A 22,973-nucleotide genomic window follows, 5' to 3' on the forward strand; every position below is an offset into this window, starting at 1 on the left:
TTGGTTGAACTCTCAAATGATGTTGGAAAACACTGCGTCATTATCGCGACGTGATCGGATCCCGGAAGTCCTATAGCTTTAGCCAAGCAGCATGTTATGTCACTCTGTGCGGATTTTCTCAAGATCTATGCATCATGTTATGTTGTCTGCGGCAACAATTTACTAATGTTTCGCGAAGTTACAAAGCAGAATGTGCGCAAAAGCTTCAACTGTATACGGTTTACTTTTTACAGTTTTACGTCATCAAATTGTGATCGGTTTGTGAGAATGGCCAAATTTAGTGACTACCGATATATATATCATGAAAAGTTGTTCGTATAAAACAGGTGGTCGGAGGGCAGGGGTCAAAAAGTAAGAAGTAAGGAGTTCTTGACGTCAACCAAGAAATAATGAAAAAATTAAGGAGCGAGGTTATAAAGGCTTAAATAAACTTTTTTTTCTCTTTTTCTTAAAAATAACATGCATTTATCTTTAAAACTGGAGTTTGCTTCTTCTTATCTCTTCCCCCTCCTCTTCCTCTATCTCTTATTCTCAATTCTGAGCTACTTTCCCAAGCTACTCTATAACAGGCCTGTGAAAGGAGGTCACATATCAACTTACCAAGCGTCCCTCTCTGACCATATGACCCCTTCGGCAGCCCACAAGGCCCCATGTCATTCCATCACACTCTCTCTGGCTTGCTGTCCCCCACATTCACGTCTTCCACACCACCATCTAAAAGCTGCCCCCCTCCCCTCGTCTGCCCATATCCCGACACTAATTGGTAAATCTGTTGAACCATAGCACGCCCAACAATGAGACACCTGGAGTTCTGTCAAAACAAGTTTCCCTGTGAAACAGCCTCAAGTGCTAATACAGTACGAGTCCTAGCTAACTCCGTCTCGCTCAATGCCGCGCACGAATATAATGCGTGTGTGGGGGAGGTGCTATAGAAAGGTGTAGAGAAGTTCAGTGCACAGGGGAAGTATTAATGGCACTATTAAAGTTTAGATGCTCAGAAGTTTGGGAAGGAGGAGCACAATGCTATCTGGCTCCACTGGAAGCCCACAGGAAGTCCTTGTGGAAGTTTTGGCCCTGACAAAAATCTCAAACATTCTTGTAGTTCTTGTTCGACACCCTCCCTGCCCACAATCCCTTCTGCACTCTCTCTTTTAGACAGACCATGAGGAGTGCTCTACATAAACTTAGAGTGCTAACATGGCAACATACTGTGGTTTTGTGAAATCATGTGCAACAAAGCTTGAAAAACAAACCGATTTAACTGAGAACATGGAACCAGAACATTTGCTTGCCAGTTAGCTAGAAACAACACACACAAACACAAGCAGAAACACACACACACACACACACACGGAGGCATTAGGGTGACATATGGACAAACATTTAGTTTTTTTCATTCAAACAAGATTTCTATCCATCTGTCTTTCACAAGCACATATGAAACAGAGATGCGCTACTCAAGGAACTCTTAGTGAACCCTGTCAAACAAGTTCTGACAGAAACTCTTTATGAAAACAAAAAGTTTCTGCCCCTGCAATTAATGTCAGATAATACAACATATGAAGATTCATTGTTTAGTATATTTTATAAACTGCCACATGACTACTTAACTGTTCTAGCACTATCAAAACAATGTGAATTAGACCAAAACTAGCATGTCTAACAATGCTAGTGTAACTTATGTTGGATACACTGAAGCATTCTTAAGAGTAAAATTTAAACTCTTTTATTCTTATTTTCTAACTTAAAAGTTTAATATTTTGTTGTCCAGAAAAAAAAATAAAAAAAAAAATATTCTAAAGAATAAAATCCAATTTAACGAATATTTTCTTTTTATTTTATTTATAACTTTAGAAAAAAGTAAAATATTTTGTAAAATCTTAAAATTCATAAAAAATATTCATAAAAATAATCGTAAATAACAAAATAACTGCAAAGCCTGTCATTTTAGCCTTAAAAGGTTAGTTCACCCAAAAATGAATTTACTCATTCCAAAACTGTAAGACTTTTGTTCATCTTCAAAACACAAATTAAAATATTTTAAATGAAATCCGAGTGATTTTTGTCCCTCCATTGTCAGTCCACACAATTACCACTTTGTGGCTTTAAAATGTTCATAAAGACATTGTGAAACTAATCCATATGATTCGAGCGGTTTAGTCCAAATTTTCAAAAGAGACACGATTGCTTTAAATGATGATCAGAATTTATCATTGAATTTTGGCTTTTATTCATATATAAACATTGATCAGCGAACAAACAGAAGCTGGACCGTACTTGCTTAATACGCAAGAACAAAACTCATTGGTTCTTGTGAAAGCTCAAACGTGTTGCGTAACACACAAGAATGAACTTCACTGGTTCTCACACATCAAACAAGTAAACATGCTTGAGCTTCCGTTTACCTTAACTGATATGTGTATTGATCAATGTTTATCTGTGAATAAAAGCCTAAATGAAATCTGTACATCATATAAAACAATCGTGTCTCTTCAGAAAATGTGGACTAAACTGCTCGATTCATATGGATTAGCTTTATGATCTCTTAATGAATTTTTTGAAGCATCAAAGTGGTAGTTGCTTAGCTGTCAATGGAGGGGCAGAAATCTCTCAGATTTTATTCAAATGTTCATTTATGTTTTGAAGATGAACTTCGAAGTCATACGAGTTTAGAACACAATGAGCAAATGATGACAGAATTTAAATTTTTGGGTGAGCTAAAATATGAGAATTTTTCAAGAATTGCACTTATTTTGTCCTAAATACTTAGCATAAGAGCGACAGTTCTGTCTAGATGTAAATCTTGTTCTGCTAAACTGCTTTTGCTGCTACGAATATTAACTTTAGGATTTGCTGCTGGACTCAATTTAAATCTCACAAGACTTTTCACAGAATGAGGGTCACCATCTCGACATGACCTACATGACCCTTAGGGGCAGACAAAAATAAGACAAGCATATCCCACAATGCCACAGCTTTCTCCATAGACCTAAACACAAGGCGAACTAAACAATCGTTCGCCCCAGTGATCCTTGCACCGCTGTTGAGTTTTGGCAGACCAAGGCTACCCATTGTGCCCCCCTTTCAAATTCCACACACTGTTTGTGTCCGTCAAGGAGGGCCGAGGTGCAATTGAGACACTCAGCGGCAGTGGCCCCATGTTGCGTCACTCCGCACCACATCAAAACTGAAGAGTGGTGCCAGACAGGCACTCTCGTTCGCCGTTCTCATTCTTTCTCTCTGCGCCTCATGTCGACGGACAAGAAGACAATTAGAAGAAGGCCTCGTCTCATCCAAACATCCTTAACCTTGACCCACGCAAACTGAGTCACGCACACATTTACACACACGGGTGCGCGTGTGCACACAAAAACACAAACCACTCCACCTCCTAACTTCTCGCTGGCAAACGTTCAACCCCAGATGCTACAAATGAAAAGCATCCTCTTCATGCCAGCTGCTTCAGAGAAAAGGAAAAGAAATCAGAGAGAAATAATCGCCACCATTCCGGAAGATGCAGGAAAATAATTAACAAGGCTGAGACGGGGCCTGCAAGCAGACAAAGATGAAGCTCAAGAGGCATTTCGGGCTGCCAGGAATCCAGAGATGCTGAATTTTACACCGCTGGAGTGTCGCTGATGCTTTCCTGTTACACGCAAATACTGTATATCGTAACAGGGATCCTGCTAGAGACAAAAATCATCATGTCAATGGACAGCAACAGTTTACAATTACCGCACAAACTGAGCCAAGTCTGCTCATGAGGATGTGTGTGTGTTTGTGCGTGTGTGTGTACAAATGCAAAGCAGATTCAACCCCATTTTATAAAAGAAAAAAAGCAAGTACACAGCAACAAACAATATCAAATACAGCAGAACATTACACGTATCAAAAACAAAATAGTTATTGAAATCTCCAATTGTAATGATTTTGATATTCTCATTTCATAATTTAATTTTTCTTCTACCCTGTTGGAAAACCCAGCTTAAGTGGGGAAACATGGTTGCTGGTTTTATAGCTGGTCAAAGCTCCTCCAAGCAGGTCATTAGCTAGTTACCCAGCCACGATGTTCCAAAAACCAGCCCGACCACCTTTAGCTGGTTTGTCGTAGACCAATAATGGTCTACCAGCTCAGACTAGCTAAAGACCAACTTGGACCAGGAAATAACCCCTTTAGGCCAGCTAGAAAATCAGTTACCAGCTGAAGCTGCATTTTCCAGCAGGTAATTCATTTAAACAATCAATAAGCCAGCTGCAAGAAACTTGGAATTCAGGATTCTCACCAAATGTAATTGGTGAACACTCAGATCAGTCTGTCCGGGGAATTCCAAGCAGAAGGGCCCCTGAAAGGCAAAGACGGACGTCCCGTGTCACAAATTGAGAACATGGTACACTCATCACTCAACCAGGGCATGAAGGCAAAAGGCATGACTTAAAAAAAAAGAAAAAAAAAAAAAGAAAAAAGAATGTCTAGCTGTGTGCCACCCCTCTCCTTCCCTGTCTGTTTCCTCTCTGACTGCAGTGTCAGGCCGCTGCCACATACAAGGTTACAAGCCCAAACTTATCTCGCGTACAACATACAACACATGCGGAATACGTGAGTGCAAGTTTGTTTACTGTGATTTGAGGTTGTGATATTGTTAGCATGTTGACTGTGTGTCTTTATCAACTGACTGACAAAAAGAGTACTGATGTGGCTTTAGACACATTGAGGCTTTGTACACCATGTTCCTGTTACACAACGTCATTGAAGGAAAAGAGAGACAAGCCATGGTAATAAATAGTTTACAGAGGAAAAATCTATTGCTCAGATGTTGCTTTTTCATAGCTCAAGAGAATGGCATTCTCAACTGCACTTGATTTAAATACACTTCCATTCAAAAGTTTTGGGTCTGTAAAACTTTTTTAATGTTTTGAAAGAAGCCTCTTATGCTCACCAATGTTGCATTTATTTGATCAAAAATACAGTAAAAAGTAATATTGTGAAATATTATTACAATTTAAAATGTCATTTATTCCTGTGATGGCAAAGCTGAATTTTCAGCAGTGTCAATAGAGGTGTGAATCTTCACTCGCCTCATGATTCAATTTGCTTATGATTCAGAGGGTAACCATTCGATCTTAATTATTTTATTAATGATAATTACTATATTAATATACTTCTTTTTGTTATTACAAGTTATTCAGTCAAGAGCAGTGAGTGATTCCCTCTTTTCTTTTGTTGTTTGATTAACATTAATGACAAAGACAGCAGCTAGTTTATTATATTAAGACCTAATATAATGTTCACATCAGATTTTGTTCCCCCCAACTGTTTGTTCACTTAAGTCATATGCTTGCAAGAATACTCGCCAAGACAGTGCAACACGGTGGTAAAGAGAACTGAATTTGTGATCACATGCCAATTGAGAGATGAGTCTTTCCATGCGCGCTTCGGGGGTATCTGTCGGCGTGCAAGTACTGAATTAAGGTCTTATTCGTGGCTTACTGCACTTAATAACTCTGTTTAACATAAAGCACTTTATTTTCTCATGCATGTAATTTTTCTAAAAAAAAAAATATATTATACAAGCTAGGGCTGTCAAACGATTAATCACGATTAATCGCGTACAAAATAAAAGTTTGAGTTTGCCTAATATATGTGGGTGTACTGTGTGTAATTATTATGTTTATATAAATACAAACACATCCATGTATATATTTGAGAAATATTTACAAGTATATGTATTTATTTATATTTTTATATAATTTATATTATATATAAATACTTTTTTTTGTACATAAATAACATATTTCTCTTAAATATACATTAATTTGTGTGTATTTATATATACATATTATTTACACACATTACTCACACATATATTATGTAAACTCAAACTTTTATTTTGTATGCGATTAATCGCGATTAATCGTTTGACAGCCCTAATACAAGCGCTTTGCTTCCAAGTGCAATTGATACGTATGATAGGCCCGTTTACATTTGTAAAAAAATCTATTGTTTTTATGCATCGATGCAGAATCGTTCACATCAGCATCGCAATTTACTGGTATTTGCGCCATTATTTACCACCCATGTCTTAAACCAAACTCTAATTTTCGCTGCTCTTGGTAGATTGTGTTGGTCGTTATGGAAATGATTTGGCTGCGTGTTCTTTAATTTGTGCGTCATCAGTAGATCACGCGTAGAACTTCCCACTTCCATTAGCACATAGGAATTGTGCTCTCATGCTAATTTGCCCTGTTTAGTAAATCTGGCCTGTAATCTTTTTCAAATATCAAAATGAATATTCATTATTAATACTGTATCATAATGCCTAAATTCACATGAAATATTTAAATCAACTGCTTTTTGAATTATTGATTGTTAATTTATTTAAATAAAATGTATGTAATGTATGTAAAATGTAAAATAATTATCAAAGAGAACATAAAATTTTAGTATGTTGAGATCACTTCTGAAACTCTAAAGAGACTAAAGGACACATCTCAGATTAAAATCTGACAACAAATCTATGGAGATTTAAAATCTAAATTTGAGCATTTAATCTCACTGCTGTCTAGGAGAAACAATTATTTGAGATATATTAAAGAGATGACATATTTTGCCCTGCAAATGGTCATGTTAATTGGAACACACATAAGAGTTGTGAGTGTCCAGGAGGTTAAGGGTACATAACAATATAAAAGTTTCAAGGGCTGATGACCTTGACACCAGGTCCCTTGTAAAAGAGTTTGTCGACATTCCCTGAGTTTCAGTAAGAAAATGCTCCAGGGAGACCTTTCATGCACTACATAAGAGCACATGCTGAGATGTTCTCCAAACTTTGGCCAAAGGTCTCAGACCAGAGACATCTCCTTGTTTCACAGAGTCCTGTCAAAAGCGGCACAACTCCAGTTACAGTTACATACAAGTTTCAACAGGCCGAGGTTACATCACTATGCAGAAACAGCACTAAAATAGATGGGAAGGAAAAGGCGGAGGCTCAACGGAGAATGAGGGAGCGAGAAAAGTGAGAAATAGTAGAAAGGGAAGGAGAAAAGAAAAAGACAGTTGGTTCTGTGTCTTGTGGCTGTGACACTGGGGTCCTCATTAACAGCGAGGGGGCTGGGGTTTCCCAGCATGCCTCTGGCCCTCCCAGCCATTGTCAAGCCAGTCCAGGTGCACCACCATTCAGTCCGAAAAAAGGCAGCAAATTACCCAGCAAAAACTACAGGCCCCGTGCTAGCTTGAGACACTACTCCTACTCAGCTGGAGTCTGGGAAAATGTCCTGCATACTATAAGTGTGTTATTCATTTAGTTTACTCTGACTTTATTTTTAAAGTTGATTTCAATACTTAACTTTAAGAGCAATTTGAACTTCACAGACTTGTGTTGTGACCGCAAACAGCAAGAATGCCCTCATCGTACAGCGGTTTTAGGTGGGAGGTCCCGCTCTGTCAAAACGCAACACATTCCATCACTTCCTAAATACTAATTACCATACAGGAACAGACCAGGACTCCTCCAGCTATTCTTGCAAGCTCCACCCCTCCTATTCTTCCCCCTTTCCCTGCGTTCTAACAGTTCCCGCGTTTTCCTGCTGTTGGTCTACTTGCACACAGTGCTGCATGCATGTGCACGCTGCTGTGGGGCCTCGTGGGGAAATAGTTAACACTCCAGCCGTCCCCTGCTGCCTGTGAAAGCTCAGAAAACAATGGAGACATTGTCCAGTCTCAACAAGACTTGGACCAAGAGGACAATGTGAGTGAGTGTGTGTGTGTATTAGACAGTGTGTAGTGCGCCTGCATGAGGATGTGTGTGTGAGTGTATCCTTCTGCCTTAGTATTATTTGAGAGAGTAGCATTAAAATATAAAACTTAAAATGATTCTCTATGGTTGTTAACCAGAAACTTTTATTTAATTTATTTTATTTGAAAAATGGGTTAGATAAAATAACACACACACACACACACACACACACACACACACACACACACACACACACACACACACACACACACACACACACACACACACACACACACACACACACACACACACACACACAGTATCCAATAACAACTTGGCAAAATGATTGCATTGGCTTTGATTGCACTATTCTTATTGGTATAACAATAATAATAATAATAATACTTAATTTTGGATAAACTGAAATTCTGATCATTAAGTTTACACACATTTTCACTAATTTCTTTTTTTTTTTTTTTGTACAACCACGTGTCATTCAAATGGTTATTTCCTGTGTAAGTAGACAGCTCTTGGCCATAACAAAAAGCTGGAAAGGACCAGACTTTATGCTGCAAGTCAAACATCTGGCTATACCAGCCTAGTATATGGTCTACACCAAGTAACACTACATGGGGAAACACTACAGAACACGGACGGACAGCTGTGCATACATGTCGAGAAAAAGAACAGGAAACTGATCCCGGAACGAATGGCCAATGTGTCACAGATGTGGGGAAATCTCCCATCGTCCCGTTGTTTCCAACTGCTTCCCACTGGAATTGCAATCGCATGATCCCTGTTCATACCGTCCTTGAGTTCAAGCTCTATCCGATGCCAAATACACACCACATGCGTTTTGCTGTCTACCTCTCTGAATTGTCATGTCTATATTACAGTCTATATAAACAAGAGGCTTTACAAATCACATTAAAATTTAGTGTAGATGGCAGTGGGACAAACGGCTTGCAATACTTTTTTAGTGATGGGCTCTTTATGAGTTGTGAACAGGTAGTAAATGCATGCTGAATGTGTGGGACTAACAGGCTTTGAAAAGCCTGCGGGGCTCTTGAGTACTTCAACCATCCTGGCACTGCCTTCTATGGGCGTGGACAGAAACGAGAGGGTCACTTCCTGTGCTCTATTCATAGAGCAGCGTGGAGTAGCACCTCTATGGCCACATGCGACAGAAAAAAAGGTTGATGGATTATGCGTGAACTGTTTCTATGGATACAGTCACGCAGTTAGTGTTTGGGATTGACAGCAGTACTAGTGTATTGATGCCTGTTTTCACCTCAGAGTAAATAATAAAAGTAACAAAAAACTTTTTCTCATAACTTTGACTTTATATCTCTCAGTTGCAACTATCTCACAATTGTGATTTATATTTCATAACATAATATATCATATTTTTGTTAATTTAATATTTAAAACAATTACTTTATGAGGCAGAAACAAGTATTCATACAGGTGTGACTCAAACTGTGTCGTTTATAAGAGAAGCGACTTTAATACTGTCCATATAAACAAATAACCAACGTCAAGTCCTTTTTCTATTCTCGTGATAGCCATAAAAAATTTTAAAGAGTCACTTTGGTTATAAAATGTAGTTTATAACAGAACGGTGTATGAAAATAACCATATTTAGCACTCTAAAACTGGACTGAGAACTGTATTCTGCTGCTGTGTGAACAACTTATGAAGCATCCTTTTCTTTTCTCTTTTGGCTGTATATGCACTTTTTAGACACATGTGTTGTCTCGTTCTTTGCCGTCACTTCATCTATCTCATTGCCGCACTGCCCTTTTACGGTATCGCCTCCTCTCTCCCGCTGTCCACCTGTGCTTTTGTGTCTCTCTCATTGGTGATTGTTGGGTCACTTGAACTTCGGCTTATGTTCCTTATCACACACCCATCGGCGCTCTCTTATCAGTCCACGGCAGACAGGCGTCTTCAGAGCCATGGGTCAAGTTGGGCAGGTGTTCTTCCAATTTGACAGAGACGAGAAAGAACTGTTTACGGTACAATTTATTGATAAGGCCTTCACGTACAGAAGCAGATAGTCCAACTTGAGAAAAAAATAAAATATAGCATTCCACAGTTATCTATCCCTGACAATACCAACTGTCTCCAGATAGATTCACCAACGGCATGATGCAAACCAAGGAAACATCAAATCAGACACACGTCAGCACAAGAGAAACAGCACGAATGGGAAATTGAGAGAGAGAAAAGGATGGAAGGATGAAGAAACAATGCAAAATACCACTTATACTCGAACTTAGGAGGTCAGGTCTTGATCAAACAAACTGCATATTGTACAAATGAACACATAAATAAGTTACCGTAAATGCTAAATAGCTAAACATGCCATATAGAGCAAAATATCCATCTTACTCTCTCATTGCAGGTCTTTAGGGCTGGTTTAAAAGGCAATAGAGAAAACTGCTCTGTGCTGATAAGCATTTACAGCCCCATGAGTCAGAGGGACAAAACTCAAGTGCAGTATTTACCTGAGCCTGTTCTTAACTACCTCCCACACATTTAATGATTCAGAGAGGGAGGACAATCATTTTTCTTTTTCTCTTTTCTCTTAAAAAATGCACATGGGGTGGCTACTCCACATTTAAATGCAAAAATAGTTTACTACCCGTTCAGTAGAAGTATTAGACGGCTCTTTAGTAGAACTGGTTTTACAGTAAAAATAAATAAATACAAATTTTGTAAAGTTGAAGTGGCATATATACACTACTATTCAAAAGCTTTGTCTGCACAAGAAATAAATTACATTTGAATTATTTTGTCATTTTAAATTTTAAGAATATTTCACAATATTACTGTATTTTTGATCAAATTAATGCAGTCTTGGTGATCAAAAGAGACATCTTTAATAAAAAAAATAAATAAATAAAAACATTAAAAACTCTTACTGACCCAAACTTTTGAACGGTAGTCTATATAAAATGGCATTAGATAAGAAGGGAAAAACTGCATAAAAACAATTTAAATAGTCAACCATGAATTTTCTACTTTTGGTTCAGAAGAGAAAAATTTGTATTTTTATAAAAAAAAAAAGTTATTTTGTCAACTTTTCTCACATGTATGGTCTCAAAAAAACAATAGAGACAAACTAAAAATCACAAAAATCAGTATATCCAGGAAGCTGGGAATGTATAAATCACATTATATCAAAATACTATGGTAAACAAACAAACAACCCACACCTATTTGAAGTAAGAACAACTTAGTAAAAATTCAGTATAGTATGTCCAAAACAGAATTTGTTTATCTCTCTGACAAAATACTGTACTGGATTTAATGGATTATTTTATTGGATTCCTAAACATGACCTTGGAGGCACTCTGTTGCTTCCAGTAACTATGGAAACGCAATGAAGCCCCCAAACTCATGCACCTCAATGGAAAGACCAAAATCAAATTTGGTCTATTGTCCAAGGAAGGGAATCAATAAAGTGACGTATTAACATGGTAACATTACTTCAGCCCAGCAGCATGGCTAACCTTGAAGCCCTTATCATCCATAGATTTTAAAAGAACGATAAATTTAGAGTTAAACACATGGAAACAGTACCCGCAGATCCAGCGCATAAAACTGCAAAATAAACACAGCATCTCTACTCCAGACACTCATTCCCTGAACCAAGCTTAGCATGGGCATTAATTATCTGTCTCCAGTGTAAAAAGACGGTCTTGCCCTCTGCCACTTTGCAGCATCCAAACTGGGAAAAAAAAGCCTCTGTTGCACTACACTGATATCTCAACCTTTTGTTTCCATGAAGAAGCCATAATACAAAACAAGCATCCATATGACACATAATATTCCAACACAATCTGTTCTTCGGTTTCTTATAGGTCACTAGACATCCAATTGACAGCTGTAGATTAGGAGAGGAGTGTAAGGTCCCAAAGAACCAAACAATACAGGACACAGGAAGTAGTTTTGTTTTCATGGACTGTGCTGTAGAATAAAGAGCTTTGTAAATGCAGTGACTCATGGGTATTACTTACAACGATGTGTGCTGGAGAAGGTGACCTGGCATCTTTAAGTGCTTGTCTACTCTGAAGACTTCCTGCTTGAACATCTAGCAGGGGCCATTTCATCTGTAGATACTGGATGGCAGAAAGAAAAAAATGGAGAAAAACAAAAGAAAAACATGTTAACAATGCAGAAAACAAAGGGAAACACAACATAAGAGCTAAAATATCTTAAAAAATGACTGTGTGACATAGAAAGTAAAAGTAAACAAACAAACAAAAAAAAATTATGTCAAAAAGATCCAAGGTCAAATGATGCATGAGGTGGAACTTCTTGAAAATTGAAACTAATAGTGTTAAGATTAATTAACCTAGGCTTAGTTCACACTGTCGGTATTTGGGGATTGACAACCACATTTACTTAAGAGGTGTGAGTCTCGAAAGAGTGTTTTCTGAGAATGCAGTTGTGAGTCCTAAAAATTCACATGTTCGGTTATAGAATGCGGTTGTCACTCCTGTAAATAACTGAACTGTGTGAATGTAACCGCATTTAGGACTCAAATACAGGACTGACAACCGTATTCTGCTATTCTAACTGCATATTCTATTTATTTATGTAGACAGCAATTTTTAAACCACTAACTCAAATGCTTTCAGATGAATATTTTCATTCTTCTTTCTGTATTAATCATGCCCAAATGTTTTATTGGCCTCTGGAATTCCAGGTGGACTTCAGCATTTTTCCCAGTACACATAATAAGGGTGTGGCGTTGAGTCATTGCAGCGACTGTCCCCATGAATGATTGACCTAGACTTTATCAGAGCTGCAGACACGCAAACAGCCCTTTCATGAACCCTTGCATCCCTCTTTAAGCCAGCAGATGGAAATAATCACCATAATCACCACAAAGAGCTGCATGACATTCAAATTCTTTATTCTTCAACCGTAAACCCCAATATTTTTGAAAGCTCAATATATATAAAATTACATTTTCAACATTCATACACAGAACTGTAGGTCAAAGTCTGAGATTTCAAACAGGTTCACTCAGAAGTCAGCCTTCCATCTTTCTTCTGCCTCTAATACCTCCATTTTCACATCCAGCCCTGAACACTGACTCCATCTTGCTGATGAACAAAGTTTCTGGGGTCATGTCTGTTCTCACCCATGGACTGCAGGATCTGCTTAGCAGACCAGACCTTTACATGTACCCTCTGTGCCTGAGTGACCTCTTCCTCTCATTTTGAGATCACATGCTGGGGTCCATTACAAACCTGCTGTTACTGTCCCAAAACTGGTTTGCTTTAGTCCATTAGCCCACAGCAAGTGAACTTGACCCCTGAACTTTTAACCTGTCTCCATAGAGGCTTAGAGACCACCGGCTGATTGTGAACATGTGACCTGTGCCTGAACACACCAAAACTAAAGACTAAACTAAAACTAAAGACTAAAAAGGCGACTGACAACTAGCAGACATCCTTCGCCTACATGAAAGTAAATATCTGTCTATATCAGCATGTATCACTAGTCTATTTTCATCATTCAAAAAGGAAAACCGAAACTACGACTGCAGATATACAAACCATAAACAAAGCAGCACTTGTTTAACATTTTGAATAATAATCACGCTGATCATTTTGTTCATTTCAGTCATCTCATGTTATTATTCAAATGCTCAGGTAAGATGACGTAAAATTATAACAGTCTTCTGTCTGTACCGGCTCGACTTCTTTGCTCACTTCCATCACTTTTACTTTTATTCTCATGCACTGACTCATTCGCTAAGCTGAACAGCCAATCAGAGTTCTCTCTCACACTGATGGCCCGACGTTGATTCAACATGCTGAATCGGCCCAACTAGAGCGAACGGTGAGGAACAAAATGAAAAAACTAACCCAACCTGCTCTCAAAGACGACCTTAAATTGCCCAATGGCCGACTGTCACCTTGGTGTGTCTTGGTGTGTTTACAGTCATAGGCGTCTTGTCAGGAGAAGTGTGATGGTCCAGTGTGGCTGTTCCATTCACTGAATTATTCAGGTCAGGGGTTAACTGGGCCCTAATTGCTGTTATTATGAGAAACTTGAACAGCAGCATACACTTAAGGTAAAAAAGTGATCTGTGAAAAACGATGGTCTGTTCACTGACTAAATTCAAATAAGCATTCAAACCATTTATATTGCTAAATAGGAGAGTTGAGTGGATTTGCATGTGGGCTTGACCAGTGTCAAAACATTTAAGAAAGAAAGGAAGGAAGGAAGAAAGGAAGGAGGATTAGAAAAAAGACTGAAAGTAAGGTGGGATAGACAAAGCAGCTAGGGCTCAATTTCTTAACCTTGGGGGCAATTTTGGATGCAGTCTTAGCCCATATCATAAAAAATGAATTTATAGTGCACTCCACATAAAAAAAATTAAGAAATAAAATAAAAAATAGGGCTCTTTTTTAATGCATGCTCTGCTATACTTCATCGGATCCCCAAAGGAAACTTCTGACAAGCCAGTAGGCCTTGTAACTTGGCATCTGATGCAGTCAGGACATCAACCACTGGGCTCAGATTCAAATGAAAAAACTTGGCTAAAGTGACCCACAAATCAGAATCAAATCCATCCCCGTGTCTGACCAGGTCAGGCCAATCATGGGCAACCTTTCAACTCCTACTCTCTGTCCTCCAATCAAACAGATTCACGTCTTCCTTTCCTACAGCCTATCACTAGAGATTGTTTGGAAAAGTGGAACTTAGCCTTCAGATAAGTGAAATCACAAAGACAGAAAAAAGAGCAAAGGAAAATATCTGATTCTCTAGCTCACCATTCCAGCAAGTACCCATGAAGTGAAACTGTAGTTGTAACACTGTATGCATCTTCAGGAACTACACTACTCAGTGGTAAGTAATGGTGGATTCACAGCAGGGTGCAGTCCTGTGGTCCAGCCTGGAGGGACTTTTGGACTACCACCGACTAGCTGAACAATTGCTGGGATACTGAAGAGTACTGTTGACTGGTGGAATGTCAAATTTTGAAGAATCTATTTGGATCAGCTTGTTTAATGCAAAGATGTGTAATGTTGTGTAAATAAGTATAATATTCCTAAATAAGTCTTACTTGGAAAAGTGTGTGCATGTGTGACCGGGTGCCAGGTGATGTTCTGTGCTCTGGTTCTGTATAGTTTGGATGGGGTGAAAGGTGACACCTTGGCCAGTGTGGGTGCTGAAAGCCGAGTGCACATACTCTGACAGGCGTATCCACTTCAGACTTTTCCCTTGGCCTAATCCCTCCTGCAGGTTTTACAAGCATGGCAAGGAAAGCCGAGCTTAGACCAGTGCCAAAGTCTCAGCAGTGTTCCCTCACAGCCCAACCCCCTCCACCACCCCTGGCCCGCTGATGGATGCACCACTTGGGTTTGAGAAGGCCACGACCTCCGACCTCCCCCTGCCTCTTCTCTATCTTCTAAAAACTCTCCAGCTAGGAGCCCCCTTCCACGTAACTCAAGTGCTATTCTGATTTGACAAATTGCTCTGGAGCTCCGGAGAACTCAGCCAGCCCCCCCAGCCTTCAGACGTACCCAGAGTGCTTACTCTGTCCTGGGGCCCCAACAGCAGGGACTCCCCTTCGCCTCCCCCACCCTTTAGCGATTCCTCAAGGCCTGCCTCGCCTTCTCCTGCCTTGCCTCAGTGCAACTACAATAGGAATGAATGACTCAATTGTCTCTGATGAAGTGAAAGACAAGGGAGTCCTCTAAATCTTCCTAAAGGGATGAACTCTCTCTCTCGCTGTCCCTCAATTGCCTGCAGACTTCCAGGAGAAAGAGAGAGAAGGAGTCAGAATGACAGAGAGAGAGAGAGAAAACACCAGAGACCACAAGTTGCTTAATCAGGTTTTCTGGCAAAATCTTTTCACCCAAACTGAATCTGAATTTTGCAACCTGACCTTTGCAGAAAAACTTTAATATTCATGGAAAAAACATTTTAAACCAGCCATCTACTTTACATTGTAGATTATGGAAGCATTCATGACAGTAGCCTACGTAAACTAGAGCAAACAACTGAATGTCATAACCAAATTTAAATGGTGTAAATGGCATGTTTGATTTGTTTTTGGATTAAGAGCACAAGCTCTTCCACAATCAGGCAAATCAGATGCTTACTTTGCCAGAGAGGATCGGGAATGTGGATATATTTTTAGCTGTCTGGCATGGGATGAACCAATGCAAGAGAAAACATTCCAGCCACATAAACAATGTGCATAAGGAAATCTGAAGACAGAAGGCTGAAATGGGGGTCAAGCAAGCACTTGGTAAGCCAGGTTCCCATTAGAGATGCTCAACCATTATATTTAGGAGGCTTGCACAAGTGCTTGTTCCTAGGTTCAGATAGAGAACAACAAGTTTGCATACTGTGATATCACTCCCATTGAAAAAGACAACAATAAAAAGCCCATTGTTTTGTTCACAGGTGCTGTGGAACAAGCATGCATGGGTTCATACAGACCTGCACTTAATACACACACTCTCTCAAGAGGAGAATTTTTTTGTGGAAAGGACATAATAATGATCCAGACAGGCTCTTTGAAATTCACTGATCCAAAGAGAAGGGATCTGCCCATCTGTGAGACTCCCATCTCTAGAGAGGTAGAGAGAACGCGAAAAAAAGAGCGAAAGCCTGTGTTGGTGTGTGTGTGTGTCTGTCTTTGTATGTTTGCGTGAAACATTCAAATAGCCTTCATTCTGGATGGATGGAAGCATGCTGGAGATAGGGGGCAAGGGGTGGAGGGGATGGAAGAGGAGGAGGAGTAGCTCAACACTAGATGAAACTGAAAGTTAGTCTACACGAAGGCTCTTCACACTTGCTTAGTTCTTCTAATACACATTTTATGAGTAAATAAAGGAAAAAAAGAGAAAAGAACACCCCACTAGCTCAGATTGCCTGAGGCGCTCTGCAACCAGGAAAATAAAGCTGGAATGTGGGCAGGCCTGGGGTTTGTGTGCCCCGGGGCGGGAGAGGGTCCGCAGGGCCCGTATTTACTCCAAAGCTGGAATCACTGGGGGTGGGGGTGGGGGGTGTTCTCAGCACACTGACAGCACAGAGCCAGAGACCCCAGCCTGATCTCCTCCATTCCCTCACCTCTCACCTTGGCACTCTTCACATAAACTCCTACTGTCATTTTTCTTTCACACTGCCTCTAAATCTGATCCTCCAAACAGTCTTCAAGGCAGGCATCTTTTAAGACTTAGGCCTAAAGCATACTCTAGAAAAGTATGTGACGCTTCTTTCTAAGCAATCTTAATTTCAGTTATTGTTCTTAAATGTCGATAAATGTCTTAAACAGCATGAATGCAGATTGTATTCTCAGCACTGCTACAAGGGGCACTATAACAGGAGCAGAACAACATGATGGACTTTAGGCATTTTAAGTTAACTCTACCATAAAAAAGCACCACTGACCCAAAAATTAAAATTCTGTCATCATTAAGAAGAATTTCTCTCTCTCTCTAAAACATTTCTTCCCAACCTCTTGTTATCTGATCCAGCATAGATATTACATATAGCATATACAGTAGCACAAGAAACATGTGGCAGCACTTGTGCTCTGTTTGCCTAGCAGGTGTTGGCTTGTGTATTAGTCAAATAGCAGCCGATTCACCTGAAACCCTCAGACTGTCAGGCAAAAACTTCAGTGTGCACATACTACCAAGAAGTAAGGCCATAAAATTTCAAGCTCTTTAAGAGCAGCCATCCTCCTTGCTTGACGAAACAAACAAACTGTCTCTCATGGATACAGTTGGACAGAGTGATGGGGTTCCTCTACTAAAGTCCATGGATGCTGACATAGCATTTGGTGCATGTACACCAGAGGAATACATTAATCTTTCCATTAGGGCTGGGCGATATGATGATATTATTGTATATCGGCGATGTCTCGCAAGTATCGTGATGGCAATTATAAGTCAGTTACCAGACGATCATCGACAATATCAGGAAAAAAAGACAAATATATTCTACATAGACCCGTATTTACCATACACATATTTATTCACAATAGCATGAATTAAATATTTTCTATATAGTTCGTAGGGTTGTGAACATGAACAGTTGAGAAAGAAACCATGTGTGTAACAGTAGCCTATATTGGATCTATGCACAGAAAGCAGCCTAATATACTCGCTGTCAACTTTAATTGACAGGCAGTGACTTCTTCCATTTTAAACAAATATTATCAAGTAGGTCTATTCTTTTAATTCGATCTGTAGTTTGATAAAAGATAAACAGAAAAAATAAAATGGTAGCAGCCTATATAACTGCACCTTTTCCTGAATATTAATTTAAATAGTGTACATAATGAATAAAAAATAAAACAAAAACACAAAAATGACTATTGTAATTAAAATTATTTTATTTAGTTATACAATTTAGTTATTCAAAGCACCATATGTAAATGGATGACGAAATTATGGTGTTTTGAATACCTCATGCACACATTCATGCACAGTTTCCAATGTTGGCAGTACAAAAAAATAAAAAATACACAAATAACATTTTTAAATTACTTCAGTTTCTAAATAAATAAAGCAATAATTTCTATTTCCTTATAAGCGGCTTATGGAGACCTCGGAACTCAACAACCGAAAAGAAAAAAAATACCATTTTTGCTCATGCAGAACAAACCAATTTGGATTTAATCCCTGATTTTAGACAAATAAAATACACCACCAGAATGATTTGTTCAATTTGTTCTCATGAAATGAAATTCATTTTCAACACAAATTCGATAAGAACAGTGTGGAAATTATTAGCAACACTAACATAACAGCAAAGCTAATATTTTCTGTTAGTTTAAGCACAAACTAAGAAAAGGAAAACAAACCTTAACGTTTCAATAATTAAATAAAACTAATTGAATCACACGCTATCATTATCCTAGATAAAGTGCAGTTAAACTGAATATGTGTTTACTGTGTATATCAGCAGTGTTATCTCTGGTGGGGTGGGACTCAGGTAGACGATATAATCGGATATGACGATATTTTTTAAGCCCTAGTTTCCGTTAAGCAGGACTAAGTTCAAGTGTCTAACTGTCTTTCTTATACCCAAGGGGTGTACAAATGATCTGAAAAATGGAGAGGACATCAGTTTGTATCATGAATATTAAATCACATGACATGCCCAATAGTCCTACCTGATTTGTTGTGAGGAAGGCAACTGGAGAGGCTTATGTTTGGTCTTAACGTTGTCGTTTATTATGGTTGGCATTGGCAACAATTGTTTTAATGAGACTCTTGAAATATAATGATTACTTCCCAAAAAAGTGTGTCCCCCCTGCTTCTACTCTTTCTTTCTCTTGTTCTCTTTATCTCTCTCTAGATTATGGGCCCCTTAAGAGCGCTCTATAAATAGCCCTGCAGGCTCTAGTCTTCGTGGCTGGTGTCTCCTCCAGCAGGGCCCATAATGAGACATGCAGGCAGCTAAGGCCTAGCAACACACCCAAGAGCTGCACACTTACACAGCCTGCAGTGTTTCCACACCAGGAGAGGTCTCATTCCTACCCTGTGGAATCTCATACACTGACCTACTTACCAGCTACGTGATCTTCAGCCTGGGCACAGGGCTTAGCGCTAGGTGTGCCTGCTCATAGGTCCTATAGAGTTAACACTGGGTTGGCATGGAGTTTGGACTTTGGAGCTCACGTTTAAACACACACACACACACGCTTTACTGTACAGTTAGGGGTCACCCCTAGCCACCATGAGGAGGTAATTACCACACTAGTGTACATTCTCAAGTTCAAAATAAAAACTACTTTCACCTCCTGCAGCAACAACAACCTTCAAACATGTTTCAACCTACACACACACACACACAAATAAACCTTGAAGCACTCCAAACTCCATATTCATAAGGTTTGGTCCCTGAGTGTATCTGAGCGCCATTATCTGCCTCAAAATGCAAAATGGTTGCAGGTCAGATGTGTCTATGCAGGACACTCTTCAGATTTTACCCTACCACATAAAACCCTAACCATACCCAGGGAACATCAAACACGCTCAGTGTACCACAAATACTAAAGGCTGGTCTATAAACTGTCTGTAAATTTCAATGGTTTATGTTTTACTGTACCTTTTGTTGTTAAGTGATGTGTCAGTTAGGTAATTTTTGCTCTACTTGATACTGAAAATTCTCTTTGGAATCAATGAAATTTATCTATTTAACTAGCAATCGACTGTTGGTTACTGGCATAAGGTGCACAAAGAGTAACAATGCTAACGACCTGACCATGAGCTCATGACTACCTTCAGGGACAAGGCCGTTCTTTTGCTCTGAAATAAATAAATAAAGGACTGGTTAATAGAGCTCATTAAAATGGAAGAGGCATGGATGACAATAAGACCCAGGGAAGGTCATGCAGTGGGAGCTACGGGCGAAGCACTGTGGGTGATGGTACGACCCCTCTCTTCTCCTCTGCACCCCACGAAGAGCACCCTTCACCTCCAAATAAACTGTAGTAATGATTTTGTAGTAACAGTAGCCCCCCCAAAAAAAGCCTCACGAACACACATAACCCCTCCTCCACCTCTCTGTTAATTACTGCAGACATCCATCCACAAACAGCGGCAACAGACACCATCACACGTAGCAATTACTGCTGAATCTTTAATGCACTCTTTAAGCAACTCTCTCCAGCTCTGTCTCTCTTGGGCAAACCGCAGACCTGTTTTCCCAAACCATAAACAGGGGGGTGATGGGGGCATTGGGACAAGAAAAAGGAAAACAGAAACTTAAAAACTGACTGTTTAAGCTCTTTTCAACTCCAAAAGCCTCAGCAGAAGCATCTTTTCAGGTCTTCAAAACAACTTCCTACCTGGATGCAGCTGGGACTAATGCAGGATGAGCGTGAAAACTAATCTCTAGCCTTAGCTAAACAGTAACACATGGCAGACATGTGAAAGTCTGAACATGCTAAAAGGTCTGTTCAGAAGACGCATAAGATGCACCTGTGCTGTATTGTAAAGTTCGTTGTATGGTTTATTCTAATTTCTGGTGGATCAGCATTGTCAAGCATTTTAAAGAAAAAAAAACAAAACCCATAGAAAGCAACATAATTACCACATTCAAGGTCCAGAAAAGTAGTAAAGACATCGTTAAAACTGTAGTACACTGAAGTCTGATGAGGTTGTTGAATAAAGTCATTATTTTTTATTTGTTTTTGTGCACAAAAAGTATTCCTGTCGCTTCATAACATTAAGTCCACTGTAGTCACATGGACTATCTTAACGATATCTTTACTATTTTTCTGGACTTTGAATGAGGTACTTACGTCGCTTTCTATGGGAGATAAAATAAACCTCAGATCAAAAAAATATCTTAATTTGTGTTTTGAAGATGAATGAAGGTCTTACGGGTTTGGAGTGACATGAGGGTGAGTAATTAATGACAGAAATTTCATTTTTGGGTGAGCTAACCCTTTAGGTAGCCAACACCAACAAACCAGGGATGTGTTTCCCATACAACGACGTAACTCGCTGCTTCACTACCATAGTATGATGCACTGATGACATTTGTATATATTCGAAATAAAAGATATACATTGTACTTATTGTCAGTTTGCTTATTTTGCTCAAGATAACGATTTATTAAGTGTACATGTCATAAAAATAAGCTTTTGCAATGCTGTTTGCAAATGTTCGTTTGAACTATGGTTTCGGGAAGCACCAAATCGTTGAACTATATCAGACGGAACTTGTGTAACGATGCTTTTGGGAAACCCACCCCAGCATCCCTTGCCAGGGACCAGGACCTAAAACACAACATTTGATGATAGCCAGAAATAGAACATGGAAATGTGCCAACATGGAAAGATCTTAAGCAATGGTCACATTAAACTGCATGCAAAATTTCCTTGGGCACTGCAATGAATATTGACAATAGGATATGATATCACATTCCAGGGCTTTCTGTTTTTAACAAATGTTTTTAATATAATATATCATATAAAAATCTAATATAAAATGTAAATATTAAAAATGTTAATTGTAAATATTATAATATTTTCATTAATTGTATTATATTAATAATTAACATATTAAATACAAATTAAAAATGTGAAATTACAGCATCTACACCACTTTCCCAAATTCTGGTGTGCAGATTCAGAAAAGAAATTTTCTTCACCTGAGTTTTTGATGACCCATGTTTACATGAGTATGAAACAAGTAAAATTTTAATGTGACAGCAGCTTTAGGACCTTAATGAACAGCAATGATTTAATTACAACATGAATCTGATGAGCATTTGTAGTGTGCTGAAAAACAACCCACAACACTTAGTTTCATCCTATAACAGACTTGCTGATAGTCGCTGATGACGTGGGCACTTCAACTTGCATCTAGGCGGCTTCTCTGCCTCGTATCCTTTCTCCATTCTACTCATTTACTTGATGCAATTCATTGCAACACTGTGATAACAATGCTCAGGCTCTGTTTCCAATGCATCCTTCATGCAAGGCTGCAAGACATAGACATGCAGATTTATATGGTTTTGGGGGTGGGTTTTGTTTTTTTACAGATGTGTTCTATAAAGGTTAACATGCACTGGAAAAAAAACCCTTGGCTACAAACTGTGTGTTTTTTGTCAGCTGGGGGAAGCAGTACAGAAAAAAAAGCCCTCAGCCAAGCCATCAAGTTGAACATTGAACTTCACAGTAGTAGCTGCCTTTCTATGCCTCTCCTTTTGATGTTACCTCCAAAGCAAGGGATCAAAGGCTTGGAGTGTGGCGTGGGGAAGTCCCAGGCTCTTAGCCTGGCAGCCCGTGATATATGCAAAAGTCTATGCCAAAAAGAGAGAGAGAGAGAGAGTGAGGGAGGGTGGGAATGCAAGCTAGAGAGCAGCAGGCTTGTATGGAATGTGGCTAAATAGTGTGCTTTGCTTTAACGAACTCTGGGGTGATGCAATCGCTCCTTTCTGGGTCTTTTACAGTGAAGTGTTGAAAACAATGAGGGTGTGCCAAGAGAAAGACTAAGGCTTGTGGGCAGAAAATGTGTATGATACCTCACAGACAGATCCACTACTCCACCCTCATCCCCTCACACACATTGTGTCACTCTCACATAAATATACAATAAGACATCTGACTTGCAGCAAACACTGGCCGTATAAAATGCCGTCCCGACACAAAGACAGTCACAAGACCCACACATATGGATACAATAGGCTCAGCTGAGGTACGTTTAAATCAACTAAACTCTGCTTGAAGATTTT

At 39.2% G+C, this 22,973-nt stretch overlaps 1 protein-coding gene across 12 annotated transcripts in view; it reads right to left on the reverse strand.

The window, feature by feature from the left end:
• The window catches only part of tcf7l2 (transcription factor 7 like 2), an 86,972-nt gene that overhangs the window by 45,793 nt on the left and 18,206 nt on the right, over positions 1-22,973 (reverse strand). For 6 of the 12 annotated variants that reach the window (XM_067369704.1, XM_067369708.1, XM_067369707.1 and 3 more), the window contains exons 4-5: positions 11,759-11,860; positions 4,284-4,343 (exon numbers count right to left, since the gene is read on the reverse strand). In XM_067369704.1, the coding sequence (XP_067225805.1) occupies positions 4,284-4,343; positions 11,759-11,860 (162 nt within the window). The remainder of the gene's footprint in view (positions 1-4,283; positions 4,344-11,758; positions 11,861-22,973) is intronic. The other 6 variants (XM_067369714.1, XM_067369712.1, XM_067369710.1 and 3 more) reach the window with 1 other exon arrangement.

This window comes from Chanodichthys erythropterus, chromosome 19 (assembly GCF_024489055.1).
Source record: "Chanodichthys erythropterus isolate Z2021 chromosome 19, ASM2448905v1, whole genome shotgun sequence".
NCBI classification, from domain to species: domain Eukaryota; kingdom Metazoa; phylum Chordata; class Actinopteri; order Cypriniformes; family Xenocyprididae; genus Chanodichthys; species Chanodichthys erythropterus.